Source organism: Hemicordylus capensis, chromosome 1 (genome assembly GCF_027244095.1).
Source record: "Hemicordylus capensis ecotype Gifberg chromosome 1, rHemCap1.1.pri, whole genome shotgun sequence".
NCBI classification, from domain to species: Eukaryota; Metazoa; Chordata; class Lepidosauria; order Squamata; family Cordylidae; genus Hemicordylus; species Hemicordylus capensis.
The window spans coordinates 6,504,539-6,522,483 of NC_069657.1; the positions used below are offsets into that span (position 1 = coordinate 6,504,539).

The window sequence follows — 17,945 nt, forward strand, 5'->3', positions numbered from 1 at the left end:
TTTTTAAATTAATGTGCTTGCAAAAGTGTAACAACAGTTTAAAATCTCTAGGATTTCAACTTCAAACCTTATTCATTTTATTGTAGAATAACCATATCTGGTAAATTGAATCACCATAAATCTGAATCTGAGAAAGGTCATCTGCTTTTCTTGGGCATAATGCCGTTTTTGAATAATCGCTCTGATTGAGTGTTGAAGACAATCATAGTTAAAATGGGATGGTTGACTGAGAATTTCTGCAAAAAAATAAAATACATAAAAATTTAAACATGTCCCCCAAGCACATTCCAGTGTAAAAGGTGGTCCATTCAGCTACTTTAAGAGGCAGGAGTGTCCATGCAAAATTTGGTATCCAGAGGTCCCTAGTCAGCGTGGTGTAGTGGTTAGAGTGCTGGACTAGGACCGGGGAGACCCGAGTTCAAATCCCCATTCAGCCATGAGACTTGCTTGGGTGACTCTGGGCCAGTCACTTCTCTCTCAGCTTAGCCTACTTCACAGGGTTGTTGTGAAAGAGAAACTCAAGTATGTAGTACACCGCTCTGGGCTCCTTGGAGGAAGAGCGGGATATAAATGTAAATTAATAATAATAATAATAATAGTCAACAGTGGCCGGCCAGTGCCCAGCAGCCAATTGTCAGGGAGTTGTAGACCAACATTTGCAGGAGGGCCAGCGCTGAGTAGCCCTGCTAGACAGTCGGAGAGGGATTTCCTGGACCAGAGAGTAAGCTTTAAAATGGCCTCTAGTGCTTTCCTTGCAACATGCACAATGTCCACAGGTTTAATGAAATGCATTGTTAGTATCATTTGCTAGGCAAATGTTCTCCCAAATGAGGGAGCAATTCTGTTCATGCTCCAGGGAGGACGGTGAGCCAGCAAAATCAAGAGATGGGCCAGAGAAGAGCCGCCCTCAGTATGGCCAAGTGGGAGGCCATACAAGGATCCCCAGGCTTGGGTTCCAGGTGTTGTTGACTAAATGTCCTATAATCCCTCTGGTCCTCTTTCCCTGCAGTTGTGATGCGCTCCTGTGAACTGGGTTTTGCCCAGTTTGTCCAGCAGAGGACACTGGAGAAGACCTTGCTTTGCAATTCTGTATAGCGAGTTTTTCATAGAGAATAGACAGCTGCTGTGTAAATTCGTACCACTGATGCTATCATCATAAAGTCACAAGATGATGTTAATTTTTAAACACACACACTGACCCTCTTTCTTGGAGACCTTGATTGGACAAGTGACTGACAGCAGCTGCTGGAAATGAATATTTTGGCTAAGCACAGAGTGACTTGTGGGACCGGGGTGGTGTGGTGTGTGTGTATAGAGGAGAAGAGGGTACCATAGCCGGGGTGAGGAAGTTGCAGCAGGAGGAGAAGAGCAATGGGCACTTTGGCTGCAGCACACGTTGCTGGAGGAGCAGCAGGACGCCTTGTTCCCGGGAGACAGTGTCTAGACAGTGCCAACGAGACTCTCCTTGGAAAGCTGTTGTGAGCCCTGAACAGCTTGGCTCAGGTTAGGGAGCAAGAAAGGGCACCTCTGCCAACAGGAACAGGAACATTTCCAGGGTTCCTCACCTTTCTTGGAGTGTTCTGGCAACAGTGGCTGGACTGTGTTGTTGGGTACAGAAGGGAGTTTGGGAGAGACTGCAAGAAACGGATCGGTTTCTCAAGAGCAACCTGTAACGAGCCCCTTTGCCCTCTGCAGAGACACCAAGAGAAAACCACCAATTAGGGTGGGGGTTCTCAACCGTGGGTCCCCCAGATGGAGTACAACTCCCATCACCCTCGGCCATGGCCTTTGTGGCTGGGGATGATGGGAGTTGTAGACCAACAGCTTCTGGGGACCGAAGCTTAAGCAACCCTGAATTAGAAGGTTGCTTTCAAAGCCGCAAGTATATCTGCATTCTGTAGTGCTGACTGTGGATGCGTGAAGGAGGAAGTATAAGCCAGGAAGTGGCTATTCTCCCCCGCCCCCAATACGAATCTGAATAATTGTAGAAAATTTGCCTCTCAATTTGCTTTGTGCCCAACTTAATCCTGGGAGCAGAGAGCACACGAGAGAGAGCACGTTACACTTTTACTGTACCATTCTAACCAGGAAGAAAGCAAACACCCTGCAGAGGCCATGGGGATGGGTGCACAGCCCAGTGGAAGAGCATCTGCTTTGCATGCAGAAGGGCCTAGGTTCCTTCCTCAGCCACATCTCCAGACAGGGTGGTGGGGAAAGACTCCTGCCTGAAACCTTGGAGAGCTACTGCCAGTCAGTGCAGACAGTACTGAGCTAGATGGACCAAGCGTCTAACTCGGTAGGCAGCAGCCTCTTGGGTTCCTATAACCCAAGTTGAACTGGTGGAAGTGTTGCTGATTCTGCAACAAGGTGGTACCATCTTGTGTCTGCAGTCTTGAACATTTTTTTTAGAGAAAGGAAAACACCAAGATATCCATCACAACATACAATTTACTTGCAGAACAAAACCTACCAAATACAAATGTTAGAAAAACAGTGGTACTAAAGTATACTAGGAATGCACAAGACAGCCCGTGGCCAATCAACAGCTCTGACAAATCCTCAGCGAAATCTTTTATCAAAAGGCTCCAGCCGATTGGTGGCTGCAGCCCTGGCCCCTCCCCCTCCACGAGGCCCTATTCTAGAAGGCTAACTATACACAAGACCCAACGCCGAGAGACACTGGAATCACTCTAACCCTGTTGTGATTATTATTTTACAATTCAACATAAATAAGAGTGACATTCGAGAAAAGGCTAAACAAGAAGGGCTATACACAAATGCACACACCACACCCCTTTGCATCATTTTTAAACTTTGCTCTGCGCAACCCTCTTTTGGGGGAAGAAAAAAGAAAAGACAAAAAGGGGTTTTTGTTTGGCCAGAGCAAGTGAACATCACATCGACTTTTTTTACACACATCTCCCCCTCCCTCTCCAGGCAACTCTGCAGATGTCAAGATCTTTAGCCTCATGACGTAGCTCAACATCGTCAGCCTCTTGTTCTCCAAAGAAGGCGGCCGCTGGCTCTCGGAACATGCACTTCTCTGTCAACTTCCAGGCGGTTGGATTTTTAAATTGGGTGGACTCTGGAAACACGTCCACGGTGCTGAAAAATCTCTACATCAGTGTCCAGGGTGGCCCAAGGCGGAGTCAGGCTCCTGTGAGGTCTAGAGGATCGTGCAGAAGAACTTCTTCTCCCTAAAGGGGTTTTCGGAAGCAGGGACGGGCGTCAACAAGGGGTCCTCCTTGGCGTGAGCTTCGCAGTACGCCATCAAGTCGGCTGCTGCTTTCGACACCTGGGGGGTGGGGAGGAAAGGGAGAGGGGTTTAGAGGCCCACATCAGTGAGCAAGGAGCCCTGCAGGGCAGGGACCAGCAAGCTGGCTTAGTCAGGGTCAGACCCTTGGGCCAGCTAGGCTCAGGATGCTCGACCGACCCCAGTGATTTTCAAGTGGGTGCAACTTTGGCAAAACACAACAACTTCACTGCTGCTATGGATATACTGCTTTTCAACAGAAGTTCTCAAAGCAGGTGACATAGGGGGAAAGCAAAAGAAAAGCAAATATAGACGATGGCTTCCCGTCCCCAGAGAGCTCACCATGTAAGAAGAACCAGGAGGCAGACACCAGCAACAGCCACTGGAGGGATGCTGTGCTGGGGATGGAGAGGGCCACCCTGAGAGCCATTTCCCCCAGTGCCGACCTCTGCACAGGACGGCATTTCCCTCCGTGCTGGGAGGGCCTGTCAAGAGAGACGGAGCCCTCTCTCAAGAGCTCCTGGAGAAAAGCGCTGGGAAGGGCGGCATCTCCCAGCACTCTGTGCATGCCTTCCAAGATGCAGGGCGGGGGAGTTCAAGGGGGCTCTGTGTCCCATCAAGGAGCCCTCTTGGGCTCTGGGTGTGCACGGAACCACCAAACTGCGGCCCGGCACTGGGGTGGGGGGTTGCTTTCAGAGCGGGGGGAGGGTTTACTTACCCCTCCCGCCGCTTTCCCACTCTGGCGCCCATAATTTTAGTAGTAATTGGGGCGGCAGGATACCTCCCTGCCGCCCCTTCCCCGCTTTTGCTATGAAATGCTCCCAGGAGTCCTCTGCACGCACGCACAACATGCCGACGTGCGCACGCTTCACGTCTCTGCGACATGCGCACCCACGCAGAGGACTCCTGGGAGCTTTTCATAGCAAAAGCGGGGAAGGGGCGGCAGGGAGGTATCCTGCCGCCCCAATTACTACTAAAATTATGGGCGCCAGAGTGGGAAAGCGGCGGGAGGGGTAAGTGAACCCTCCCCCCGCTCTTAAAGCGACCCCCCCACCCAAACCGAACCACCCAGGTCCGGACCAGTCCGGAGGCCTTTAGAATGGCCTCCGGACCGGTCCGGGCACATCCCTACTCTGGGCAAAGCACAGCACAGTGAGAAGAATCATCTGCACGCATGGAGCCTGGGGGGCTGTGCAGAGTCTTCCGCTCTGCAGAGTGGAGCTTCACACAGGCTCCGTCAAGTCAGGGAGCAGCACTTCGGGTTGATGGGGGCCACCACTGGCCCCCAGGCCCTGCAATGAAGAACACTGGTCTGCACGGACTGGCAGCGGCTTTCCAAAGATTTCAGGCAGGAGTCCTTCCCAGACTTCGCTGGAGATGCTGCCAGGGATGGAACCTGGGACTTTCTGCCTGCAAAGCAGATGCTTTGCTACTGAGCTACAGCTCCATCCTCAGTGGTTGGTTGGAGAGTGGGAGCTGCTGTGGCTGATGGGAGTTGTAGTCAGCAACACCTGGTGCCCCAGGTTTGAGGATGCCCCTTGCCGCACAGCAAAGCCACAGAAGGCCTCCCCTGCTTGGCTGCTCACGGTCACTTATCAAGAAGTACGTTCTGGGTGCTGTGTCACCACGTGGGAAGTTGGGGGCCTGTCACATGATCTGGCCATCCGAGGAGCCGTGTTGTGGCACGTGTGTGGGGTTTGGTTTGGGGAATGGAAAGAAACGGCTTTTTGCACAAGCCAGAAATAATCTCCGGCTTGACAAGGAGCTTAGATCGTGCTACGGACCAGCACTGGCAAATCCTCAGCCCTCTGGCAAGCAGGACACGGAGCTCTCCAGCCCAGAGGTCTCCTTTGCCCCTCCGTTTCTGAGAAGCAAAGCAACAGCAGGGACCCGTAGCAGTAGGTCAGGGCTCCTGCTGTTGCTGACCATCTCCAGAGCCCAGTGCAGAGGACAGAAGACCAGCTCCTCTCCAAAGCCTTCTGCCTCTGTGCCAGAAGAGGCTCTGTGGGAAGAGAGGGGATTGATGGCCACCACAAATTAGGGCTGGCTAGTGAACCAAGCCCAAATGTGTAGGTCCCTGGCTACAGATAACATTCTCTACTGGAGGGAGCACACATATCCCCCCCCCTCCCGTTTGTGTGAAGGCAGGAGACAAAGTCCGGAGGAGGAGGAGTAGGAGTAGGAGTTTGGAAGCCGATTCATTCATCCATCGGGCTCAGTATTGTCCACCCAGACTGGCATGCTCTGCCACTGGGCTACGGCCCCATCCCCAAGAGGGTAGAAAGATGGCCATGGCAGACGGAATGGGTAGCAAGGAGAACTGGAGATACGGAGGACAGTGCGAGAGACTGCAAGGTCCATAGGAAGGAAGGCAGGAAGAGGAAACCCCAGAAGAGAAACAGGAGGGGCAGACAGAATGGCCAAGAGTCAGCAGAGGCAAGGAACTACATATAGCAGGACTGAGCAACCCGAGTCTCTCCTGCTGCTCCTGGACTACAACTCCCACCATCCACAATGAACTGCATCTGGGGGTGATGGGAGATGTAGTCCAGCATCAGATGGAGGGCCTCCGCAGGGCCACTACTGGCATGCAGACTCCGAATCCCAAGCTTCATCTTGGCTCGCAGGCCTCGAGGACCACAGGATCGGCCTCCCACCCGGCATCTCCCCTCAACTCGTGGCAAGCCAGCATCTCGCAGAAGCGACACCCCACAACTGCCCCTTTCCAGCTGGAGCTCCAGAAGGTGCTTGCAGTGCGGCTGGGTCACATCTGGGGCGGGGGGGGGGACCTCGACTACAGGGTTTGCTTGCAGGGCATCTGCTAGGGAGGCACCTTCAGAAGCACGGCCGGTTACCCCATAAGGCTAGCCCGAGAATTTAGCCCACGGCGTGGTTTTGCAAGCGTGTCTGGGCTCTTCCCCCCCTACAAGGGCTCGTTTCGGCCCCTCCACGAAGACGCCAAGCCGCTCCAGCGAACGCATGCAGTTGCCATAGCAATGCCAGGACGGTGCCACTGTCTGGAGCGCTCCACATGAAGCGGGCAGGGCGGAAACCCCCAGCTGCCGGGCGGCTTATGCAGATCCCGAACTATTAAAGCCAGTCACACCATCTAGCAGAGAGAGGAAAAATTTAAGAGATTCTGGATTTACACTCAGGGTGGTTTGCAGAAATGTTTTTTTAAAAAAATTTTAAAGAAAAAACCCTAAAGAAACCAGCCGTTCAAACACAGAAACACAGCAGAGCAGTAAACAACAGACTGCCGTGAGAATTAAAGCCAGATCACGCAATATTGAGAGAGGTCCCTCCGGATGGAGAAAGAGCAGGGCTGGCCCATCCATGAGGCCCTCCGAGATGGTCACCTCGGGGGGCAGAGGACTGGGGCGGCAACAGCTACCACCAACCGCCCGCCGTGTCAGGCGGCAGGGAGCTGCATTCCCACTGGACAGTGGGCAGGGCTGAACTGGGCACTGCATGCCAGGAGCTTTGCCCTGTCCCAGGGGCCCAGAGATCTTGGGCCAGCCCAAAACATTTTAAAAAGAGAGAGAGAGAGAGAGAGAGACCTTGCTGGGTCATCCAGTCCAGCATCTTGTTGCCTACAGGGGTCCAGCAGAGACCTCTGGGAAAGGGCCGAACCACACTGGGCCCAGAACCGAGCCATGTGGCACTCCACCCGAGATCTCCTTCTCGGAGAGGGGTGGGCAGACCCGGCCCAACAGCTGTTGGACATCACGCCCAGCCACATTTCACCAACCGATCAACAAGAATATCGGGGGAGACTTTCCCACGTGCTTTCCTAAAATCAAGATACCTCAAGACCGCAACATTGCCAAGGTCTACTAAACTAGTAGCTTTGTCAAAAGAGGAGACAAGATTAGTCCTAGTCATCTCCCCTGCTAACCAAGCGAAGAGGCACCTTTTAAAAGTGGCCATGCTCTTTATTTAGCCGGGGGAGAGCAGCTGGCCCTCTCCATCCCCAAAACAGCATCCCTCCAGTGGCTGCTGCTGATATCCATCTTAGGTTTCTTTTTTAGACTGCGAGCCCTTTGGGGACAGGGAGCCATTTTATTTATTCATCTCTCCGTAATCCACTTTGGGAATTTTGTTGAAAAGCGGTGTATAAATATTCGCCCTATTCCATGGTCTTCCTTTGCTTTTGAAGCTAGGTGGGTGGTGCCTGCAGCTGGGGCCTCCTGAGTGGTGGCATCTTGCCTGTGGCAGGCCTATTGCAGGGAGGCTTGTCTGGCAGGCACAGTGTGTCCTTTGTGGGGCTGGTTTGTACAGAACTACATAGCACAGTGCAGTGAAAGGGGAAAGAGAAACATAGGAAGCTGCCATAGACGGAGTCAGACCCTTGGTCCATCTAGCTCAGTATTGTCTTCACAGACTGGCAGCGGCTTCTCCAAGGTTGCAGGCAGGAGTCTCTCTCAGCCCCATCTTAGAGATGCTGCCAGGGAATGAACTTGGAACCTCCTCCATGCAAGCAGGCAGATGCACTTCCCAGAGCAGCCCCATCTGCCCCACCCCAGCCCCCACAAGAGGAATAAGGGGAATTTCTTGCAGCACTCACACAAATAGTCTCCTATTCAAATGCAAACCAAGGCAGACCCTGCTTAGCAAAGGGGACAAGTCATGCTTGCGACCACAAGACCAGCTCTCCTCCACAATACCTGAACCCTTGTAAGCAGACAGTCTGGAAACACCTGAATGAGTTGCATCATCTCTTAGTAACCACTACACTTGTGTAGCCTTTTGAACCAAAACCAATACACTTTTAACTACCCGAATTGTAACTACCATGCTAAAGAACCATTACAGTATCGAAGAATAAAATCTTGTTGATTTAGCCTCTTTGGTTGGTTCTTCCCCCACCCCACCAAAGGAAAGGCCCTTCCCCATGAAGCAAAGAAGGAGAAGCAAGGACTCTGCCTCTGACCCTCTTCCACTGGGGTGGCAGCAGAAAGACACCCTGGAGCGGGGTGGACCCTCCTCACACAGACCAGCTTGCAATTTCAAAACACAACTATCTCTTCCAGCGAGTTCCCACCCAATTAAAAATCCTGCTGCTTCCATTAAGCTCAACAAGGAGTCCTGCTAGGACTTTGCTCGAGCCGACAGTCATGAGGGTCAAGCCCCTAAATCTGTCCAAATGCCAGTCCTGGAATACAGACAAAGTGTTAGAAGTGAGAATCCTACAGCCTCGACTCTTAGCACTGCAGTAACCTCTTTCGACCACTAGAGGCATGAGGAGTTATGCTAAACAACGCCTCTCTTGGGCGTTTTCCAGACTACGAGATTTGTAATGCTTAAAAGTGTTGCAAAGTGTAAACGGAATGACGCAGCGGTTTGAAACCGCGAGCGCAGCGATTCTCAGACAGTATTCTATGCAATGTAACAGGGTTTTGCCCGTCCATATTGCCCTCACTGCAGCGGTTTTCCCAGGCAGGGAGCATCCATATTCCACTTCTAGAACACATTCACTGGCCCCTCCTCCTCCTCAGTTTCAGGCCAATGGGGTTGCAGAGGGAGAGGGGGGCCATTGCTGACGTGACAGATTTTAAAAAAACAAAACACTTCTCCGTGCACTTGCGCAAGTCCGCCAGCAGGGGGACATGCTGTTCCAAAACAATGCCTTTTGTCATTGCAGGCTTGCGTGAGAAAAGATAATTTTTTAAAAAATCCAATGGTGGAGAAGGAGGGAGGTGAACACTCCTCCACTGAGGGCGAGCAATCCGGAGATGGGGGTGGAGGGTGGTGGAGTGGGCTGCCCGGGAGGAGGTCTGGTCTCTGTGCTCCCCCCCATTTTGCAATGGGGAGGAGGGGGTGCAAGAGGGTGGGCAGGCAGCCCCCCCCAACCCAAGGAGCCCTCTGGAAGGAGAACAAAATCAGTCTGGTTAAATTATTTCATGGACGGATCAGAGAGGGGCTGTAAAATCAATCAACCAATCCTTGCACTGCTATTGCAATTGGGATGGCACAGAAGTAAATGATTTAGTTCAATGGGCTTCCTCTTCAGAAGAGTGCCAAGGAACATGCTTTTGACAGGGAAAGGGGTGAAAGGGAGCCTTTGCCCTGCCCCCAACCGTAAGCAGCACCCCCTCCCCCTGCCACAAGACACAACAAATTATTATGAAACTAACTCTCCACATTGCAACACGCTGCACGCATAAATAATATGACAAGCCTCCCTACAACGGAAAAATACAGGAAAAATACTTCCCTGCAACACTGTTACCGTGTTATAAGGCAATAATGAAACAATGAAACCCAAAACAGGGCATGGGGAATATGAACGGTACCCTGCGGACAATGCAACAGGGTACAGAGCACCTTCCTGGTGAGGCAAGGCTACAACACCTGGGGCTATTTAGTTTAGAAAAAAGACGACTGCGGGGAGACATGATAGAAGTCTATAAAATCATGCATGGTGTGGAGAAAGTGGAGAGAGAGAAATTCTTCTCCCTCTCCCATAACACTAGAACCAGGGGTCATCCCATGAAGTTGACTGCCAGGAAATCTAGGACCAGCAAACAGAAGTACTTTTTCACACAACGCATAATCAACTTGTGGAATTCTCTGCCACAAGATGTGGTGACAACCAACAACCTGGATGGCTTTAAGAGGGTTTTGGATAACTTCATGGAGGGGAGGTCTATCATTGGCTACTAGTCGGAGGGCTGTGGGCCACCTCCAGCCTCAAAGGCAGGATGCCTCTGAGTACCAGTTGCAGGGGAGTAACAGCAGGAAAGAGGGCATGCCCTCAACTCCTGTCTGTGGACTTCCCAGCGGCATCTGGTGGGCCACTGTGCGAAACAGGATGCTGGACTAGATGGGCTTCCTTGGGCCTGATCCAGCAGGGCTCCTCTTATGTTCTATAACACCAATGTTGTCACACGGACAAAATGGAGGGGCACTTAGGAAACAGGTTACGTTACAGCACGTTATCTGGAAAATGCCAGCATCAGGAGTCAGAATGGTTCCGCTTTTGACGGCTAGTGCCTGTTTGGGTCTGCTGTTCAATGACTCTCTGTATGTGATGATTTAGTTTCTTAATAAACCTTTGTTTTGCAAACGCAAGTGACAGTCTCTCTTCAGGCAATTTATTGGGCTGAACTTCTTTACCACCAGAGCATACTCTGCTGTGTGAAGACTTTCGTGTTGCTCCTCAACACAAAGCCTGTCCCTTGGAGATTGTGGGATTGTCATGAGCAAACCCCAGCCAGTCTCCAGGCCCCTGGATTGCCAAGTGAGCTTCCAGACAGCTGCCAGTCGGGGCTGAAGTCAAGGCTTTAAAAAGGGAGGAGCCCTGAAATCCAGTTGGCTAAAGATGACCTGCTAGGACAGGTGGACGTTACCTTTATTCTGTCAATGTTGGCCTCCATTTTGAGCTGTTCCACCAGTTTCCTGGCTTGCGCTATGCTGGTGGTGTTGTTGCTGGCCATTGGAGCCTCCCAGGGGTCTGCGCTCGTCTCCTTCTTCAACTGCACTGCCAAAGACAAAAATAAATTACAGTGATCCATCAGGGAGCTAATGAACTGCCAGGCTTGCAGCCTCATCTGCAAGGATGTGGACTCTAAGAAAAGGAGAGGGTGATTAATAATGCCACAAAACCTGTGCTTTGGTTCGGCTTGCAGTGGGACCCCAGATTCTCTAAGCTTGTTCAGAAGACCCATTTGGAAAAAGACAGGCACACAGATGCAATATTTCCTAGGATGTCTTCCGGCTGCTGTGGGTCACTAGAGCATCTGCTTTTCATGAAGAAGTTCCCAGTTCAATCCCCAGACAGGGCAGAGAGAGACCCCGGCTTGAAACCCCAGAGACCCCCTGCCAGTCACTGCAGAAAATATGGACCAAGGGTCTCATTCAGTAGAAGGTCTTTCCTGTGCATCGAGTTAGACCATTGGCTCAGGATTGGCTATGGCATGTACACCCTGGGGCTTCTTCTCAGCATTATCCGAGGATATCAAGGTTTTTATTAACCATTATTATTATTACTACTACTACTACTACTACATTTATATCCCGCTCTTCCTCCAAGGAGCCCAGAGGTACTAGATACTTAAGTTTCTCTTTCACAACAACCCTGTGAAGTAGGTTAGGCTGAGAGAGAAGTGACTGGCCCAGAGTCACCCAGCTAGTTTCATGGCTGAATGGGTATTTGAACTCGGGTCTTCCCGGTCCTAGTCCAGCACTATAACCACTACACCACGCTGCACACAGGTAAGCCAGCAGAGCATAGTGGTTAGAGTGTTGCACTAGGACCAGGAAGACCTGAGTTCGGATCCCCATTCAACCATGAAACTCACTGGGTGACTCTGGGCCAGTCATGTATCTCCCAGCCTAACCCACCTCACAGGGTTATTGTGAGGATAAAATAACCATGTACACTGCTCTGAGTTCCATGGAGGAAGAGCAGGATAGAAGTGTAAAAACAAAATAAAACAAAATAAGATGCCCTGCCAGTGAGCTCCATTCCCTCAGAGATACCTAGGCAGCTGCCTTGTACTGGCCTGGTTCGCACAATAATTCAAGTCTAGGTTTAATGTGGGTTTCCAGCATTAGAGTGGTTGTCGGAACCACACCAAGGTGGTTTATGGCCCAAGATGAATCCGAGATTCCCACAAGGGCAGAGCCACCATTGAGCAAAGGGGTTCAAAGAACCCGGGCCCCGCCTGGCGCCCCAGCCACACCCCCTGCATCTGACATCAGACACAGACACCCAGGGGTGGGGGCGTATCTTTGCTTGCAAACGGGGCCCTGTCCCTGGATTCCCAGCTGGGCGATATCACAGGGACCACACAAATGGCACCAACCCACATTAAAACTAGATTTGAACAATCGTGCGAACCAGAACCAGGCCACTGAGTCAGACCCTTGGTCGGTTCAGATCAGTATCCCCTCCCTGACCAGCAGAGGCTCCCCAGGGCTTCAGACCAGAACTTCTTTCCCAGCCCTACCTGGAGATGCTGCCAGGGCTTGGACCTGAGCCCTTCTGGATGCAAGCAGATGCTTTGCCTCTGAACTATGTCTCCATCATCCCCTCAGCGGGATGAGATTTTCATGAAGCATCTAAGCATGCACCGAGTGTGTGGTGCTCATCCCAAGCAATCACGGCCAGTTGCCATGTGTTTGCAATCAGGCCGGGCTTGCAGGGAGGCTGGAATGTTGCTGCCTGATTAGAAGACAGGTATTAGCAGCACCTGTATTCATTCGCTCTAAAGATCTGCTTTGTGCAAGGCTGCCTACAGAGGGATTTGGAAACAAATGCTGGTGGGAGCTGTTGTTTTTTGCTGCTGGAGGACCTCTTCCTCCCTCTGCCTTTTCTCTTAAAAGTGAAATACAGTAAGCCCAGCTCCAAACTGAATGCAGATTGTCACTCCTCCGGCCACATTTTAGGCAGGCTGTTCAGTCTGCATTTCAGGCACCTGCAGCAGGGTTTGCTTGGTGCTCTCTTTGGGCAAGAAGCTTGGTTTGCTTTAATTCGGTTGCTCCAAGGAATTGGACAAACCCAGCTTCTGTTGCCAACTAGAAATACAGATTTGCTCTCAGAGCTTGGTTGGGGGAAAGAGCTGGGAGGTGTGTCAAGGACAGCAGGCAACACTCCCACCGTAAATGGGAGTTTGACCCTGAAAGAGGCCAAAGGAGGACCCCTGTCTATCCCTGAAGTAGCAGCAGGTCTCCCAAATGATAATGGAGAAGGGACAGAAAGCATCCTCTTTGGGAGGAGAACTGGTCTTGTGGCAGAGAGTATGAATAGCCTGTTTGCTAAGCAGGGTCTGCCCTGGCTTGCATTTGGAGGAGTGACTAACATGTCACTCCCACTTCTCTGGAATTCCCTTCCCCTGCAGATTTGTTTAGCTCCTTCTCTGTCAATTTTTAAAGCTTTATTGAAGACTTTTCTTTTTCGCCAGGCTTTTATCTATTCCCCTCCACCCCACTGTTAGTTACTTTAGTTTTATTTAAAATGTAATTTTAATGCTGTCTTGTTTTGCATGTTTTTGTACGCAGCCCAGAGTCTTCGGAGTGGGCGGTATATCAAGTGTTTCAATCAAACAAGTGTATATACTGTCTGCCGCGAGATACTTCCTTTAGGGGATGGGGCCACAGCTCAGCGGGAGAGCATCCGCTTTGCTTGCAGGAGGTCCAGGTTCAATCTTCAAGGAGGGCTGGGAGAGACTCCTGCCCAAAACCTTGGAAAGCCAGTGCCAGTCAATACTGAGCTAGATGACTCAGACGGCCATGGAATTTCCAAATGGCCACTGGCCATTCAGGGACCCCATGCATCCCTATGGGCACTGGGGAGGAACCTGTGCATTCCAGGGGGCATTTCCTGACATTCATTTTAGGATGAGGCCCCAGGTTCACTTCCTGGCAGCATCTCCGGGCAGGGCTGGGAAAGACTCCTGCCTGAAACCTTGGAGATGCCGCTGCCAGTCAGGGTAGACAGTATCCAGCTAGACCAAGGCTGCTTCCTCTGCCGGAGAGAAACGCATTGCAGAAGTGGTGGCTATTCTTGGCCTCCGAAGGTGGAGGAGCATCTTAGCAGTTTGGTACCAGAAGATAAAGGGCTCACCTGAGGTCTGCCTTGGTTGCTGCTGTATTGTTCCGCCTACAGCAGGATGGAGCAGAGGCTGTTCTCCTCAGAAGTAACCAGTGCCCTGTAAAATTAAGAGAACAGAATGCATTTAGACACGGAATCAGCCGGGAGCCCTGAGTAGATATATGCCAAGGGCAAGGAACTTCTTGCCTCCCCCACAACCAGGATACACATAGAAGGTCCCTCTTTCAGCAGCTGCAAATGAGAAACTAAGATAAGTGAAGAAATAGTTTCCCTCAGTCAAATAACTATTTATCGGGCTCTACTGCAGGTTAGGGTAGACTAGCCAGGAGCTGCCTTTAGCACTCAGATGTCCTTGCCTTCTGGATCTGCAGTCCTGAAAACAAAGGAACAACTAGCCTGGTGTTATCTTGGTTTAAGGGGAAATGTGGATTTATAGTGGCAGGCACCAATCAGCACTTTGCTGGCAGTCACCTGACCATGACTCAGCAGATCTCTGAACACAGACTGGAAGCTGGATTTGGGCTTCAGAGAGAGTCTTTGGCCCAGAGCCTCTCTGGGGACACAACAACAACAACAACAACAATTTATATACCGCTTTTCAACCAACGTTTCCAAAGCGGTTTATATAGAGAAACAACAAATAAATAAATCAAGATGGATCCCTGTCCCCAAAAGGCTCAGAAGACCCAAGGGAACTGCTCCCTACCCCTCGGGCCCAGAGTAGGAACCTACTTTTGTCAGATGTTAAACACCAAATGGTTGGCTTCAAAATGCTTTCTAGTAATTAGGACAGGTTACAAAAATACTCAGGGGTGGGGTGGACTATCTTTAAGCAAACAGGATCCTTTTCAGCCCCCAAACTAGTGGACAGTGGAGATCCCAGCTGACAACTCCCACCATCCCCAGCAGCCAGGGATGGGGATGATGGGAGTTGTAGTCCAATGACATCTGGGGACCAAAAGTTGGGGAACTGAGTTATGTTATGAAGCTCACACCATCTAGAGCAGGGCTGCTCATCTTCGGCCCTCCTGCAGATGTTGGCCCACAACTCCCATCATCCCTGACTATTGGCAACAGGGGATCATGGGAGTTGTAGTCCAAAAACAGCTTGGGGGTGGGGCTAGGATGAGCAGGCCATATCTAGTGAGAGGAGAGCTGGTCTTGGGGTAGCAAGCATGACTTGTCCCCATAGCTAAGCAGGGTCTGCCCTGGTTGCATATGAAAGGGAGACTAAAAGTGTAGAGGCTTCATGCACAGGGTGTTTTTAATAGTATCTTTCGCTGCCTATGGGAGAGCCTAACCCTTGCCCTTCTGAATGAGAGGTTTTAAAACCAGAGTCCTACTGATATATATATTTTTAAAGCTGATTCAAACAAATGAAATCACAGTAAGCGACGGAGCCTAGGAGGAGTTGCAAAACGTTTTGTGGCTGAGGATGTCAACATGGAAAGAGATTGCCTGGGTTCCAAACAGTTTGTTTCAGGATTTCAGGGTCAAATGGGAGCCAGCGTGGTGTAGTGGTTAGAGTGCTGGACTAGGACCGGGGAGACCCGAGTTCAAATCCCCATTCAGCCATGAAACTAGCTGGGTGACGCTGGGCCAGTCACTTCTCTCTCAGCCTAACCTACTTCACAGGGTTGTTGTGAGGAGAAACTAAAGTATGTAGTACACCGCTCTGGGCTCCTTGGAGGAAGAGCCGGATATAAAATGTGAAATAAAATAAATAAAATAAAAACAAAAAATAAAACGAGACAGGCCATGTGAGTTATAAATATCTCGCCGTTCTGAGAAGTGAAATGCAGCAGCCTGAAACAGGAGGAAGACAGCAGCGTCCTGAGAGGGAGTTACCCTTTGGGGCCTGTGTTCGTTTAGACTTCTATCTGAGTTGCAGGGGTTGGGTGGGCTCTGCAACTCTAGCCCAGGCTGGCTGAGGCCTGGTCACTGCGCATACAGGGCAGGGCCTCCCCCGTTGTTGCCTACAGGCTGTGGAACTCCCTCTCACTGGACACACACTCCCCCATGGCCTTCCGTGGACCACTTGCTTTACCCAAGCCACATCTCTTTTCATGTGTCTACTCTGCTCCTGCACTTCTGTGTTCAACGTTTGTTTTTTTTGCTGCTTTTAATTGTTTGCTTATTGATATGCTCTAATTGTTGGAAGTGGCTTTGGGGGTCTGTGACAGACGGTGGCTTAAAAATTAACACACACACACGCCTGCAATTAACTGCAGAGGGGAAAACCTACAGGCACCATTTACTCTTCTGAGAGTTCCCCATGTGGCATTGCTGGGCAAACCCCTCAAGTGACCGCTGTAAGATGTGAGGACCTGGGGAAAAACCCAGGGGGAGACCACTTCCCCCTTTTCTCTGGAACTCTGCCCCCCAGGAAAAAAAAGAGGGGGCCCCCTCCGGGCCTTCACGTCTCCTCTCTAACCACTGTGCATGCACACTGGTTAGCGGAGCAGCAGGTGGGGGGGGGGTGCTCTGGCGGCGGACTCTGTGTGGGGCTGGGCAGAAGTGTGGGGAGCCAAAGGCGGGACATCTTATGCATTTTTAAAGCCATATAATCTGTTTCCTCACCACCACTACCCCAGCTGCCAAGTATTATTTTGCCTGCCCCACACTCAGTTAAAGTTACATTCTGCATGGTACAGAATATAATTTTTAAACTGTGGATGTGTGTGTAGGGGGGGCACCAGAACCCCGGGGCTGTCCCTGCATCCCTCGCATCTCTGAGCTTGAGCTTCAGGAGATCTAGAGGTTTTGTAAATTCAAGAGGATCAAAGCTATGATATATATTGTGCCAGGGCTTCGTCAGCGGCATGGGCTCCCAGTCCGTTTCTGGGCCCAATTCAAAGTGCTGCTTTTAACCTTTAAAGCCCTAAATGCTGGAGACCAGGCTACCTGAGAGAGAGTGCCTTGCCCTATATGTCCCGATTTGGGCCTTAAGATCTTCTTTGGAGGCCCTGCTCCAAATGAGGTGAGGCGGGAGGCTACTAGGGAGAGGGCCTTTTCGGTGGTGGCACCCCGTTTATGGAACAGCCTCCCCAGTGAGGTTCGCCTGGCACCATCACTTTGTTCTTTAGACGCGAGTTCACTCACGCTTTAAACATTTTTATTTTAAATTTGATTTTTAAAATTGTGATTTGATGTGTTTGATGTGTTTTTATTGAATGTTTTAATGCTGTGTTGTGAGCCACCCAGAGAACAATTGGTTATGGGGTGGTTAACTAACTAACAACAACAATAATAATAATGACAAACATCTGCCACACAGTACACCAGATAGAACTGTAGTTGAGAAGAAAGAAAAACAAGTCAAAATAATCGACATAGCAATACCAGGGGATAGCAGAATAGAAGAAAAAGAAATAGAAAAAATCACCAAATACAAAGATCTACAAATTGAAATTGAAAGGCTGTGGCAGAAAAAGACCAAAATAATCCCAGTGGTAATTGGCGCCCTGGGTGCAGTTCCAAAAGACCTTGAAGAGCACCTCAACACCATCGGGGCCACCCAGCATACTTGCTGGGTGACTCTGGGCCAGTCACTTCTCTCTCAGCCTAACCTACTTCACAGGGTTGTTGTGAGGAGAAATTTAAGATGTAGTACACCGCTCTGGGCTCCTTGGAGGAAGAGCGGGATATAAATGTAAAACAGCAACAACAACAACAATAATAAATCACCACCATATCTATAATAACAACAACAATATTGATAATTAAATCCAGTCATCCCAGGACCTTGGGAAGGACTCAATGTCTGTATAAAACAAACCAGTCAATAACACCTGTCTGACTATGTAAACAAGAAATAATAATAAAGATTAATACTATTATTAATAATAATATTAATAATAATAAATATATATTTAATAATATATGTTAACAATTCCAATCAATAGCACATATATTACAAAATAATTATCATCAACCTAATTTCCAACCTTGTCTTTGTTATCTAAAATAAATATGAATCACTTTTCCCCATGGCTTCAACATATGAGCTTTCATGCAAACTATCTGGAGATTCTTCCTTGTATTGGTGATCGGGTTGATGATGGTCACCCATCGGTACTTGCCTTTGTAGTCAACATCAGTGGCTCTTCTAAGGCAACTTTTTATAGACCAGGC

At 50.2% G+C, this 17,945-nt stretch overlaps 1 protein-coding gene across 3 annotated transcripts in view; it reads right to left on the minus strand.

Annotated features, from left to right (window-relative positions):
* Positions 1-2,430: 2,430 nt before the first annotated feature.
* GNG2 (G protein subunit gamma 2) overlaps positions 2,431-17,945 on the minus strand; it is a 75,788-nt gene continuing 60,273 nt past the window's right edge. The window contains exons 1-4 of one of the 3 annotated variants that reach the window (XM_053257743.1): positions 14,168-14,211; positions 13,824-13,908; positions 10,606-10,731; positions 2,431-3,295 (exon numbers count right to left, since the gene is read on the minus strand). In XM_053257743.1, the coding sequence (XP_053113718.1) occupies positions 3,167-3,295; positions 10,606-10,692 (216 nt within the window). In that variant the 5' untranslated portion in view covers positions 10,693-10,731; positions 13,824-13,908; positions 14,168-14,211 and the 3' untranslated portion in view covers positions 2,431-3,166. Of the gene's footprint in view, positions 3,296-10,605; positions 10,737-13,823; positions 13,909-14,167; positions 14,212-17,945 lie in introns of those variants that run through there. The other 2 variants (XM_053257734.1, XM_053257728.1) reach the window with 2 other exon arrangements.